Source organism: Aquila chrysaetos, chromosome 20, assembly GCF_900496995.4.
Source record: "Aquila chrysaetos chrysaetos chromosome 20, bAquChr1.4, whole genome shotgun sequence".
Lineage (NCBI taxonomy): Eukaryota > Metazoa > Chordata > Aves > Accipitriformes > Accipitridae > Aquila > Aquila chrysaetos.
The window spans coordinates 1,564,118-1,578,665 of record NC_044023.1 but is presented as its reverse complement, the minus strand read 5'-3'; the positions used below and the strand labels follow the sequence as shown (position 1 = coordinate 1,578,665).

At 37.4% G+C, this 14,548-nt stretch overlaps 1 protein-coding gene across 6 annotated transcripts in view; it reads left to right on the top strand.

Moving 5' to 3' along the window:
• Positions 1-4,208, top strand: part of HDAC11 (histone deacetylase 11) — a 32,633-nt gene extending 28,425 nt beyond the window's left edge. For all 6 annotated transcript variants that reach the window (XM_030043405.2, XM_030043408.2, XM_030043402.2 and 3 more), the window contains one exon: positions 1,861-4,208. In XM_030043405.2, coding sequence (XP_029899265.1) covers positions 1,861-2,103 — 243 coding nt within the window. In that variant the 3' untranslated portion in view covers positions 2,104-4,208. The remainder of the gene's footprint in view (positions 1-1,860) is intronic.
• Positions 4,209-14,548: the final 10,340 nt, after the last annotated feature.

Genomic DNA, 14,548 nt, shown 5'->3' with positions numbered 1-14,548 from the left:
GTTGGCTTAGGTGTGAATAGTATGTTTCACCGAGCTTGAAATCCCAGGCCACTGGAAATGCTGAAACTGAAGGCATTGAACCTGGATAATTCATCTCTTCAAGGTTCACTAGTCCAGTCTTCAGTACTGCAGTTGTAGATGTCATTCATGTTTTAAAATCTTGCTACAGTGTTAATTCTACTCAAAATTATGCCTCCTCAGAGTGCTATGAGTAATAGTTTCTTGGTGCTTGAGGCTGTAGCCGGAAAACTTGAGGTGTAGCAGGTAAGTCCCTCTTATCTTTGTGAGTGGGAGCTGTGTCAGGCTGTCATTTTCATTTGATGTATTTTCTTTCTTGGTAACACACGAGTGCTGGAATAAGCCCATGTGTTTTCCCCTCAGTTCTTCCAGGCTCAGCCACTAGAGATGCCGGAGCAGGGATGAGGCTGTTAGGCTCCTATGAATAGTGACTGCTGCCAGTTCTTCTGTGGTATAATGTTTGCTACATCCAGCAATGGTTCCCAAGGGATGTACAGCTCATTCTGTAATTCTGTTACTTCCTTTAAGGATCTGTTCCTAATATAATTCTTCAGTTTCCATTGTCTTATTTTTCAGTTATTATTCCTTACTCCCATTGTTCTTTTACAGGGCTATGTCAAACTATACAAAAACCATTACAGTTATATGGTTTTAAAAAATATTTTTTTCAGCTACATTTGACTTTTATTCTTTCCCTCTACCATTTGTTTGTGGTCTAATTTTTTTTAATGGCATGGTAATATTTCTTGACATATTTACAGTCTTCCTCTAACCAGTCTGAGTAGTGCATACTCATTTTGTTGTAACACTTTTACTGCTGCTTCCTTAATTTTTTGTGTTTGATTGCACTTTAATCCCTTTCCCCTTCTCCAGCTTTTGCAGTTATTTAAATTTTGAGCTGTCCATTGTAAGCTGTTGTCTATTATGTTAGTCTTTTTTTTTGAGGAGTTGTAATGGATTATTTATGCCTCCTATGTATCTCTGGAACTGTCTGCTTTTACGTTTTCCAGAAAAGTAGATTTTAATTCTGTTCTTACTTATTTCTGAATTCTCTCTTTTTCCCCACATGTACTTGTTTGAAACTGAAGAGACTCAAAGTCTTCTGTTGTATGAGTTCAATGATAGTACAGTACCACTTGGTCAGCAATCTTTTGTTACTTTTTAGTTTCATACCCTTCTCTATAAGTAAGAGGTTATTTAGAATTTCTTTTCCTTTCTATGGATTTACCATTACTTACATTCTGGAACTCCCTCTTCAGCCATAGATTCTTTTAGTATTAGCTTTTGTTAAACAAACTGGAAGCTTGTAATTCAGCTAGTGATTGTGAACATGGAAAATCTGATTTGAATTTTTGGTTCCTCTGTAGGTTTGTGAAATCTTGATCAAGTTGCTAAACTTTTATCAAAGGGTGTTATGCAAGTTGAGCACAAACTAAAGCACTTTGAATTCAGACAGTCTTTCTTAGTCTCAAATCTGTGCCTGTAAAATAGGGTGAACATTTCTAAACTTTATAGTCAGTTTAGACTTTATGGCCTCTGATCAGTAATTCTTCTAGGAATTTATACTAAAGACGTATCTGTTGTGTCCTCCAAATCCAAGTCAAGAATTTTTGATTTGCTGTTTTCCTTTTTTTTTTCTTTTAATGATTATGCATGTAAGCCTGCTAATGGGACTTTTAAATTAATTTTTTAATTGTTTTGTAAAATGTAAGGCCTAATCACTTATCAAGCATCCAATACTGTGAATCTATAAACCACAGACTGGAACTAAAATACCATATTTGTAATATTCATATCACTTCTTTCTTTTTTTTTTTTTTTTTAACTGTTGTAAACTTGCAGGGAATTGTGAAGAGAGATGAAGTCGTGTTCAAGGCTGCCAGAAGGCGCAGAATCCCAATCCTGATGGTGACGTCTGGAGGCTATCAGAAGAGGACAGCGCGGATTATTGCTGATTCCATCCTCAATTTGCACAACCTGGGGCTTATCGACAAGGAGCTAGCAACCAGTGGAGCTGAAAATCCCAAGGTAGAGCAGATGATTAGAGACTCTGCTAAAGACTTAACCAACTTGTCACTGCAATGACAAGTTACTAAATTTTAGGAAACAATTTCCTGGTTTAGGAGCAGGAAGTCTCCACATCATTATCAGGGTTAATATAACATATTTAAAAAAGACTCAACTTGCCTGTAAAATAACACAGTAGAGATAACATGCAGTCACAGAATAGCTCTGTCTAACTTCTGAAGCTATCTTGAGCAAAGGCAGCAAATTCTTTTAAGCTAATTGAGACACATACTCAAGGGTACCATCTTTCTATTGGAATTCTATTATAATATTACTGTAGAAAGCTTTTAATTGCTTCTCTTATTGTTATGGGTAGTCTGTTATGTTGAAAGAACTATGCAGCTGGTATCCAAAAACTGTCCCAGATCTATTTTGGATGATACAGTTTGGACTGTGGTGGGAGAAATACAGACTAAAGCTACCGGCATTTTTCTTAGATACCGCATTTTATTTATTGCTTTTTCTATTGAAATACTGTTATAAAATGAGTTCTGTGCAGGCTTCAACTGTCAGTTTAGTATTAAAGTTAAGTGCAACACTATAAAAAACAGTTCAGTTGTAGGTTTTTGGGCTGTAGCCTATTAGAATGAAAGTTCATTAATTTATATTTTATTCCTGTGGTTGATAGTGACTTAAATCCTACTTATAAACACCTTGAGAAATAAAATACGAAATGCCTTTGGCTCCATATGCAAATAAGCCAGAAGGGCTCAGCATTAGCAGTCTAGTTTTTGTCTCTCTTAAAATGAGGCCTGCATATAAAAGGCAATAGTTACTATGCATCGTAAATCACAGAGTGAAGAAACTACAATAAAATTAAAACTAATTTTAGACTTCTGAGAATTCTTGCAGAAAATATTATGTAGAAATGTAGGGTATCTTTACTTATTGCTAACTTGTAATGTATAAAAGTGAAGGGTAAATTTTGATTTCTTTTTTTTTCCCAACTAGTGCTGTGGTGTTTTTCACTTGCTCGAAGAGTAATGGTACTCATAGTTGCAGTCATAGTTGGTAACCAAATTGTTCATATTTACGGATAAAAATACAGTGAAATTTCTGCATTAAGTTAATGTGCTAACTTTATATGGGAGCTTCTAGGAGGATTTGGGAACAAAATAGTGTATTCAAAAGCAAATTCAGTACACTAACTGTAAAGTTTGGTTTTATTTAAGTTGGTATATTTTGCATTAGGTACTGTTTGTAGCATTGGGTCGTAAATGTACTAAACTGTATATTTTGCAAGAGCTTTTTTTAAATTCCAAGTATTCACTGATTTGTAGTAAAAGTTTCACATCATGTTTAGGTTTGAGCCTTCCTATGAAGGAACACCAGGATTTTCCTTGTAGTAGAATTGGTATGTAAGCTATTTAAGGAATGTTTAATTCTAATTAGAATACTTACCTCACTTAGTGTTAATTTTTAGATTGATGGGGTTTGTTAATTGTACGAACTTGCACAATTGCTATAAATATCTGCTTTAAAACAGATTTGACATATTGCACTAATCTTGAGTTGCAACACTGTTATTAAAAAGCACTTTTAAATTTCTTACTAGAAGGACCATCAGAGTACAACTAATGTTGAGATTTATTTTTTCTATACTGTCTGATGTTACTGAAAGATGTTGTTGTTCTTTCATGTAATTTTTATAAAACTATAAATTACATTTCTATAAACTAAAACCCTGTCATAGTACCATATGGTCTTTTCTAAAACATTTTCTGTTTGTGTTAACATGTTTATATTATTTTTCCCTCGGTGGAGATTAAAATGATGTTGAACAATGCTGCCTGACTTTTCTTTTCACTTCACATGTATCTCGGCTGTCAAACTTTGAATGGAACAGTTTATTGAGAAGACAAGAAGATGTTTTTCATACTTAAAATGTAACTGAAACTCCAGTGAGTCTTAAGGGTGAATAGTTTATCAACAGTGGATGACTTCTCTGAGAGTTAATGTGTTGACCTCTGAAAGTGAGCTTGGAATTTTTGTATCCAAATACTTTTTAAGATGTCATCATAAGGGGTTAAAGTCACTTTCTAATTCCAAGTTACATTCCATTACCTATATTGTAAATCCTATTTTAAGTATTTTATTGTTACAGGTATTAAATGGTAAACTAAGCTTCTGTTAAGGCTGCAATAGTTTGTTAGAGGTCTTTTATAAATCAGTATCTTCTCAGAGAGAACTAAGAAGAGCCTGCTAGCTTTCAGACTCATCTGTAAAATTTGTGATTGTTAAGCCACGGACATATTGACTGCATTTTCAGTGTTCATTATAAAGTTAGAATTGGTAAACAGATAATGCCTTCATATTTTTCAAAAATTTTAATTTAGTGTGATATTTGACTTGGTAAAACCAAAAAATCAATTTCTACACATTAAGAAACTAGTCCAAGATAAATGTGTACTGTTTTTCAAAAAGAAGTGGTGAAACTGTTTCTAAGTTGAATTTAGACTGCAGATATTATATGATTCATAGTTAATATAGTGTTACCATTAGGCAGAGTTCACTGAAAATTTCATCATAGAAACCTTGCCTTGAGCTACCACCACTAAAAATTTAGCTTTGACAAAAACTTTTGTGGAACGCGAAGACCTATGGAAGTCTGCTAGGAGAATGCCGTGTAGTCACAGATTTTATGGGAAAAAAGTGTGGAGTTTTGGGATTTTGTTTTCGTTTTTTTTAATTGCAGTTGTAACTATAAAATCCTCCCATAATGGGAAGGAGTGTTTCAGAACTGATGCCCTTACTTAAAACCAAAAAACTACCTTGAAGGAAGACCTAGTAGGTCTTGTCTTTCATAATAAGACATTAGTTTTGACTCAAATTACTTTAAGTGAGGATTGTTCAACAGCTTATAGTTAATGTATGAACATGCATTTCTTGCTAGTCATCCATGTATGAAATTTATTTAAAAAATAAACTGAGGAGTTGTTTTCATCTATTTGATTTGACAGTTGGCACATCAAGCTCCAGCACCACTTGCCTCTCTGACAGTTGAAACACAGTATAGAACTTGGCCCTGAAAACACTGGGTGTTGTGGTCGTAGTCTTACACTGACTAAATTTTAGCTTTAGATGGTAATATCAATCTCTTTAATGCTGAAAGTATGATTTTCTTTGTTTGTTTGACTTTGATTTTTTTTTTTTTTTTTTTTGAACACTCTGTATTGTGAATCCCAGGCTTGTATCATGAATACAAGGGAGAACTTGAGAAATGTTGTAGTCAGACAGCTATGATTAGGAAAAAAAAAAAGATATTATGAAAATTTAATTGGTAGACAGCTTATTGGGGAGGGCAGGTAGTGCTTATGTTTGGTGAGTAATTAATGTCCATGCCCCCAGGTTCCCTATTCCTTGCTGCTCCTTGCAGCTTGAGGAACCTAATGATCCTGAAACCATTCCCTGATACCTTCTGGTCCTGCTACCTAAGTTGTTCAGCAGTGTTTCTGCCTTCTCTTGCACATACAGCAAGGCACACAGTTCTTTTCAGTCCTGGCTGCATATGGTTTTTGTGGCCTGTGAAGTGACACTTAGGAATTTCTTGTACTTTTACAAATTGTTCTATACAATTGTGTCCTACATGCAACATAGCTGCTTTGGGGAGAACACTCTCTGACAAATCGAGAAGTTATGAAGTTAGTAATCTTGGATCTAGACTTTGCTCACACTGTGCTGCCAGGAGCTGAAGGAACTTGCTGAGTTCAGAAAGCTGCAGGGTCTCGGATCTTGGTGCGGTGTGCTATGCCAGTTTTTGAATAATTGAAAACGTTCTTCTTTCGAGAAAACTGCAATCCCTTGGCGAAGAAGAAAGTTCACTTGCTATCTTTGCCCAGTGGAAGATGATCTTCCTTATACCCCCTGGTTGATTCTGAAATGCAGAGCATATCAGAAACAACAATAAAGGGCCTGATCCCAAGTGATGCTGTGTCCTGAACTTGCCTTGAATTTAGCATGGGTTGTGTATTCCCCAGCAATTCTAGAGGCAAACTTGCAAATTGTTCAGTATGTGCCAGCCTTTAGTTTAGACTTTAAATAGGTGTGATTTTTCAGGTTTTCAGTCTTTCCTTGATCCTGACACTTCTGGTAACCTCTTAGATTTCCCATCCAGTGCTCAACTAATTTACCCTTCTTAAATTTATCTTACCCTTTATGCAGGCCATTTTGCTGCAGCCAGTCACTTTTTACCAAAGATTAATAGAATTAATTCCTTCTAAAAAGAGGTGATGTTTTGGTAAGCTGTATGAATGACTAATTCGTATTACTAGGCCTGATTCTCTTCTAGGCTTACCATGGCAGCGAGAACAGGAGGTTGGTTTTGCTCAATGCCTGACTTAATGGAAGTTTGGTACCAAGCTGTAGATGATCCTTAGGACAAAGCAAGTACCTCCTGCCCTACTTTCCTAGTATTTTGAATGTGTAAGAATGCTATGTGCTGCACATGGTACTAAATTCCTGAAATTAAATTCAGAAAACTGTGGTAAGACAAAAATGCCATTTTGATTGAGAAGATTGAATAGACATAGGAAATTGTTGTGGTGGGGCTGTGGTTCTGACTTACCAGCCTGGTGCAGTTCTGACCTCCTTCCCAACAGCTTACCTGAGATTAAACTTCTGGTTGGAGATGAATTAAGTACAAAAATTATGAAAAGACTGCCAGGGACATATTGTATTACCAGTCCTGTGGTATTGTATTTTGCCAGCGCAGTGGTGTGCGGAGCCATAGCACACTTCCGTAAATCATTTCTTACTTCAAAAAGTAGCATTACAGATAATTAGTTAAACTCTTTGTTGTCAGATACAAGACTAGTTACGTACTTCACTAATGAGATCCAAACTCTTGTTTTATTTTGCAGTTGAGAGTAGACATCCTTTGAGCTTGACCGGAAATTATTATCTTTATTCTGGAAATGCATGTTTGATTTGTGTAAAAAATGAGAAAAGGAAAAAAAAAAAAAAGTATTCAAGGCCAACCTAAAATAATGCATCTTGTCTTTGTAGTGTCTTAAATTTAGTCCTTAGTAGAGTTATAACAGATTGCAATGCTTTGTAAGAGCAAAGAGATTCTCCTTTCTTTCACTTTTGACAACCAAGAAAGATGGTAATTTAATCCCGTGAGCCAAAAGCTTGTCATTGGTCGTGTGATTTTTTTTGCCCTTGTATTTGCTACAGGTACAGAAGGCAGCAAAATAGACTTAAGGTCTATTTAGGTCTGTAGCAGAGATGAGAAAAGGAGACTGAAAATTTCCTAAACAAAAAGCTGCAGCCTGCTCTCTACTTTCCTCGCACCTGTCATTAAGAGCTGCAGCCAGCAAGAGCCTCTTCTGCTTCCTGTACAAATCAAGTAGGATCTTTCCTGGTATATGTGGGTATCGGCATATTTATTTGCTTCTTCCATGTCTTGTATGCTAGCTTCTCTCTCTTTTCAGTCTTTGCTAATCTTTCTGTGACAACTGTCCAATAAAAGTGTCACCAAGAACGTTCTGCTTTTTTATGATGGTGACCGGGATTTTCTCTGTGTGGGCACTGTTCTCCAGCTGTGCTACAGCTTCCCGATGACCGATTTTTCACTTTATAGAGGCCTCTAGCCACTCCAGAAATTCTCAGTGTAAGGGCTTAGTAGAATTTGGGCTTACTCGTTTTGGTCTGTGGCTACATTAGAGTTTGGATCTTGTCTAGTGTGTGAGATTTTCAGAAGTGGATGTGTCAAGGCAGGGTCTGCACGTGCACCTGAGGGTCTGAGTAAGTGGCAGGTATACGCAGCAGCTTTTGTTGACAATTGTTTGTGTTTTAGGATGAGCAGCTCGAGAGGGTCCCAGATCAAAAAGAGATGTTTGATTGCTAGCTGAGTAGAAGTAATTTATGATAGCTTGTTCAAGAATGGAAACAGAATCAGATTTTAATTTGATTCCTTTAAAAATCAAAACAAGTTGACAGATTTCAGAAGTAGATGTGGGTTTTTGTAGGACCTCCAAAAACTAGTGTCTGATGGTTCTTAATTTCAAGATATTACGATTGTCTTGGAGTATTATTGTAAATTAGATGAGTTAGTCTTTGCCAAGACTACATCCTGTGGTAATCACAGAAGTGCAGATTAATGGAAAGCAGAGGGGAGAAGGCAGAGCTGCAGGTGACGTGGTGCAACTGCTGTCATCGTTCTCAGTTTTGCGATAGCTCTGTTCTGGCTTAGCAGAGGGAGTAATGGTATAACAAGATGCAGCCCTGCTTGTTGCTTTGTGGACGTAAGCAAGAGGGTCAAGTTCTGAAGCAGCTAAGTGGTTCTAAAGATTCTAATCCCTGTTTATTTTCTTTATTCGTAACAGTTAAGATGTAATTATTTGAACATTGTGAGATTCGAGTGCCCTTTTAAAAAAAGAAAAAAGCGTTAATTCTTACAGCTTCTATAGGAAGAGTTCTAAAAGCGGCATCGTGAGCAGCGGCCGCAGCCCAGCTGCAGCGTAGCAGAGAGGGGAGCGCAGGCTGCGGCTCGGGTGTGCGCGGGGCCGTGCCCGCCTGCCCGCCGCAGCTCCGGCGCCCCCGAAGAGGGGCCGGTTGATAACGGCGCTGAGCACCAGGCAGCCGGGTCTGGTCTCGGCGATACCCGGTGTCCGTTTTCAGGTAGCCCTCTGAGATGGCGCAATGCACCGCTTATTGCCGTCCGTATCTTTTAATTGAGTTTATGAGAACTTCCTAAAATGCTATTAGAGGAAGTGCTTAGACTATTGGAAGTTGCAAACAGCAGCATTGATGAAATTAACCTTTTCTGGATGAATTGTTTCAGCTTCATGGTATGCCGTCTCTGAAATTGATTCTGAGGTTAATTTTCTTTATCTTGGCCGCTGCTTCTCAGAGTCACCTTTTGTTAATTAAAAAAAAAAACAGACCAACCCACGAAACAAAACCCGACACTTCTGGGCAACTTTGTATTAGCAATGCTAAATGTATCACAGGAACTACGGGAAGATGGTTTAAGGATTTTTACTTTGGCATGCAATTAAACGATACGCTTAGAGCTGTTGTTACCGTGTTAGCATCAGAGGACAAAATTCTACAAACACAAATCAGATGTACTCACAGCTTAAAGAAATATCCTGTGATGAGATTATGAAGATAGACTAGAGCTTGATATCATACTATTGAACAGAACTGGCAACCAGTAAGTACAGAAAATCAAAGAATTATTTTAGATGGTAGAAATAAATAAGACTGTATAAAAGCAAAGAAGTCTCAGCCCCCTCCCTGCCCCCCCCCCCTTTTTTTTTTTTTGAGAAGAAAAGCCAAACTTGGGCTTTCGTTCTTTCTAGTATGCAGTATCATCAGCTCTGTAAATGATGCTAATCTTTTGTTTCTCTTTTGTCTTACTGCTTCTAGATGTAAGCATGGTGTCACAAAGATGCAGTTTTGAAGTGGAAGCCATAGTAAAACACAGCTGTATTTTGATTTCTGGAGGGAAAATCACCCAGGATTTGCTGCCCAGGTGATTCTCTCTAATTCCTCCTTCTCTTATGTTTACTGACTTATAAACACATCAAGTAGTATATAAGTAATATTTGTCTATAAATAATAGACAAACAAGTGTATCTCAAGCCAATGTTCCTTGTGATTTCTTCTATTTACTGGTGATAGTGTTAGAAAGCTTTAGGAGTTCCAGTTAAGAGTTATGTTTTTAATGGTATTAGCAAGTTGGAAACACCTGGAGTGTTTCAGGCTTGGCTCTTTCACTGAGCTGTAGAATAGATGCAAGTTTTGTCCAATCCTGAATTAAGCACAAGTTTTACAAATAACACAGTACAAACTGTATTATGACAGAAAAATAAGTACAATGTGCAGTGGCAACATTTAAAAGGCAAGAGAAGTCTTTTGTGTTTTCTCTAGCCTGCATTCATTGACTCTTTAGGGAGTAGGACATTGAAACAAAACTGGTGAGTGATAGAGCTGTAGAGGTTCCATGGTCCATCAAGATTTCACACTGTTTGTTGTGATTAGATACAAGACCATATGCTGAAAAATTAAATTGAAAACTGTATCTAACTGTGACTGTGAACACAACTCCATATAACTCCTAATGCTTCATCAGCTATATCTCCTGCTAGGGATAATTTTCCCTATATTGTCATAAAAATCCAGAAAGTTACTAAATGCTCTGTAGTCTGGTTTCATTTGGTTAATAAAAATATGAACTGTATTTCTGTGCTGGTTAACTAGAAAAACTAGTTCAAAGAAAGAGATGCTGTGGGGGGAAAAAAAAAGCTGTCTAAAGAAAGATGACATTTTTCTGAATGTGTAGTTTGCTAAGCTGTAAGAAAGGATGAAAAGCGAAGCTTGATTTAATGCTGTTTAAAAACTCTTTCCAGAATTCTTCCTTTCTCACAGAAGCTGTGTGTGAGTAGCAATTATAACATGCTATATGTAAGTGTTGAGGATCTGTGCATGGCTATACAAAAAGGACTTGATCATTAATGAAGTTATAGTACATTTCCTAAAGTGCTGCAGCAGGAGATAACTTCTGCTAAATTTTACATGGCAAGCAGCGTAAGGCCTGCTTCTCCACTCCGTATGCAAAGAATCCTTGTGACTTGGTCACAAAAGCAGGCTATTTTACACAGATCAGTTTTTCCTGTCTCCCTCTGGGCACATGTTATGCTACCCATGGAATTTGAATTCTGTGATACCGTAAATATGCTCAGAATGGAACAACAGCCAGAAAGATGAGTCTCCTACTGTACTGATACATCAGACCACCTCACTATTTATTTTCTGAATTAATCTGGTTTTATACAGTATTTCTAGACGGATGTTTTCCTACAGGCCAGAAAGCAGTGTAGCTATCAGTCTGAATGCTGCAGCTCATTCAATAGTGTTGAGTGTAGTGAATGTACTTCAAGGTATGTTTAACATCTCGTACGTTAGTGTAAATTGAAAATTGAGTACACTGCAATACGAAAATAATGATGGTTATTAACAACTGTTCAAACAGTAAGAGTACTTTAAGAAATAGTGAACTGGCTGAGTTAGCAATTAAGATGTTTTCTTGGATTTGCAAAAACAAAGGCTAGGTAGCCTCATTTTATAGAAATTCTTGGTTTATAGAGGAAGAGGTAGCAGAAATAATCTTTGTTAGCCTTTTCATTTCGGTGCTGCTTGTTTGATATGTGCAAATTTTTGTTCATTCTGTCTGCTCATGAAAACCTTGTTTGCACAGACCGACAGCATATGCAAAGCAGGAATGTGAAAGGTGAGAGTTGCAGTATAAATGTGTAGCCTTCCATGCCAGCACACTGATTGAATTAAAGGGTTTCATGAAGTGTGGCAGCAGCAGTGCTGATGAACTGCAGACGTGGTTTTTTAGAGCTGACTGCATATGCTTGAGAACAATATTAAGAACTCAAAAAATTTTACCTTGTTTTGACCTCAGAAAAGTAAATACGTATGTCTGAAAGTTAACAAGCTATAATAGAGATCTGTTCTTCACGGTGTAGTTGCAGTAATTCTATCTTATTTTTCAATACCTGAGGCTCTTGATGTAATGGGTCTACACAGCTTGAGAAATAAAGCTGAGTCACCAAATGAAGAATGCAATAAACTGCATTCAAAACAATTGCCATCTGTTTTTTTTATATTCCTCCTCATTAAAACTGGAAGGCTGATTTTTCCCAAACACTGCAATGAAAATCACGCATTCCTGTGTTGTAGTATGGCCATTTTCATGTTGTTCATAACTAGAGAATTATACATGCCGTCTCCCTTTTCTCTTAAGCAAATAATTTGAGGAAATGTAACATTTTCAGGGTACAGGTAAAACCAAAGACTAACCTTTCATTTTTCCAATGATGACCAAGCCTTACTTAAGCTTCATCTAATGTAGTCTAAAACAAATAACTACATGTGATGCACTGCTATCTGAATGATTTGTTAAGGTCAATTTTATTAAAAAAAAAAAAAAAAAGGGGGGGGGGGGGGTGGGCAAGAGATGATAGTTGTTTTATGTGAACTAAAGCTTACAAACTGCATTTCTTAACGAGTCCTTTCCCAGCTAAGGACAAGGAATATTTCAGCTTAGATGTGGACAATATAAACCTATAATGAATTTTCAATGTCAGTGCTAACGAAGTTGGCCCTGATTTATTGCACATTTCTACAAGACAGACAGTGTTTAGAGGATTGGATTTGATTTAGTTTTCACCACTGAGGTATTGCTAGGGGGAAAAAAAACCCCTACAACTCAACAAATTACCATGCTGTGGATGTGATGAAATCAGTAGTGGTCACACAACAGAGATAAGCTTCTGGTTTCTTTTTCTGAGGCATGCTCAAAGGCCTTCAAATTTTACAGCGTGTGGAAAATGTAGTCTTTTAGCATGTCTCAGTAAAATGCTGTCTTTGAGGTGCCCGCTGCTTCCACACTGGATGATGCTACTGTCCCTACAAAATGCACGTACACCTTCTCCTTAAGCTGTGCTCGCAGCACGCGAGGAGAGCAGCCTACGGTGTTTGGGAGGTGGATGGCATCCTTTTGGGGACACGCAGTACGGCTCTTCGGGAGACACTTGGGAATGTGGGAATAGCCTTTTTTTATAACACTCAGCAGCATTTTAAATGAGCGTACAGGGAATGATGGGGTCATTTTAGTCATCAGGAACAGTTCAAGTTTTGAAGGTGGAATAATATCCAGGCAGATATATTTTGATCGTAGTTCACCTCGGGGAGAAGAATAATACTGTTGCTCACCCTTGAGCTGTGACTGCTAATCAGTGCTGTCTAGAGGTGGAAAGCCAACAGTCCTCTCCAGAGGGAAGACCCGGAGACTGTCGTAGACTGGCAGCTAGTAAAGCTTATTTTAGAGTTGAAGTTGATTGTTCAAATGCTTAGAAATGTTTTAAATTTTGTGTGTTTTTAATATTTCCCTTCCATTGTTGGCAGCAGCTTGGGTTTACCAAACCGGACTCCTGGTGTATCTAATAATTAGGGCTCTGGTTGTGTTTCATCTCTCTCTTCCTCTGCTGTAGCTGTTTTGCAGTTCATCTACTTAAAAGGAGGTGGAAAAGATTTTTTGCAAATCAAAGGGCTGGCTCAGTTCTTTTGACTATTTGGAAGAATTCCACTGAGAATAAAATTGTAGATCTGAAAAAAATATGCTGCTTTCATAATGATACTTCCCCTGCTTCTATGGAAATGGTTTGCTTTTCTTTTGCACTCTATATGGGTGGTTTTCAAGCTGTTCTTCAGTGGAAGAGGGCAGGATGCAACTTCTGTGTCATCAGCCAGAAGTCAGGTCATTTTAGCGACTTAATATATAAATGGCAGAATACTGTGTGTGGAAGTTCCTCTTTGAAAGTTCCTGTGTGTTACCAGCTATGTGGTATTCTGCTCTGCTTTAATGGGGTTCCTCTGCTGCACATAATTTGTATGTTATATGAATAAATCAGCGCACAGTTCTTTTGAAAGATGTAATTACTAATCTTAAACTGTTTTTAAATGGAGTGAAAATATGACTAGTAATATAGAGTATCACAAAAATGACAGAAAAGATACAGACATTGCAGGGGCTGAGGAGTTCGAGTCAGACAGCTGGCAAGGTTTTGTCCTATCAATAAATAACTCGTCAAGGGAGAGAGAGGCCACAAATCCTAGAAATTAATTATTTTCGCCAGAGGTCTTTCCAGAGGAAAATTGGGTCTGACCTATATAAATAATGTACACGTTTCAACAAGCCATTTTAGTGTTACAAGATATTTCATCTATTTACACTTACTTTGAATATTTTTCTCATTAAGTGTAGAGCTGTGTAGCAGATGACAAAGACGTACAAGTCTTTTTCAGTATTTCTTTACGAACGTAAGCAGAGGTAGCAAGATTCTGGTTAAATTTTGACTGTGTGGAAGTTAGAGGAAACTATCATTGCTATTGGTATATGTACGTGTACATGTATTTATTTTGCACTGCATGATGACTGTTTAGCAAGTTTCTGCTGCCACCAAGGATTGTATAACTCCTTCTCCCTTGCAAAGAGAGACTGGCTAGGAAACTCTTGAGCTGGCCTTTTTGTCACCAAGATAACATCCTACACAGCAATCCCAGGGCCAGTTTACAGCTGTAAATTACTAATGTGTAAGCAGACCACTGAATTCAGAGAAGAATGTAGGCTTTCTTCTCCAGATTTTAAGAGCTGGCCTTGTTTTTTGCCAGTTCAAGGACCTGTGGTGGGAAACAATAGCCATTATGGTCATGAAGATAAAATCTCTGAGAGAATGTGTCTGATAGGAGTAGGGCTCCTAATTAAGCATGTGATGGTTGAGTTGTAGGCTAATTATCTTTTCCATCTGTTACCTAATAGAATTTTGTAACACTGGGATTTAAGGTTTGTCAATTTTCGCTATCTTTCATTCTAAACCTGGACATCTCTGCCAAGGCCAACAATGAAATGAGCACATTAAGATAATAAATCTCCAGTGAACGGACT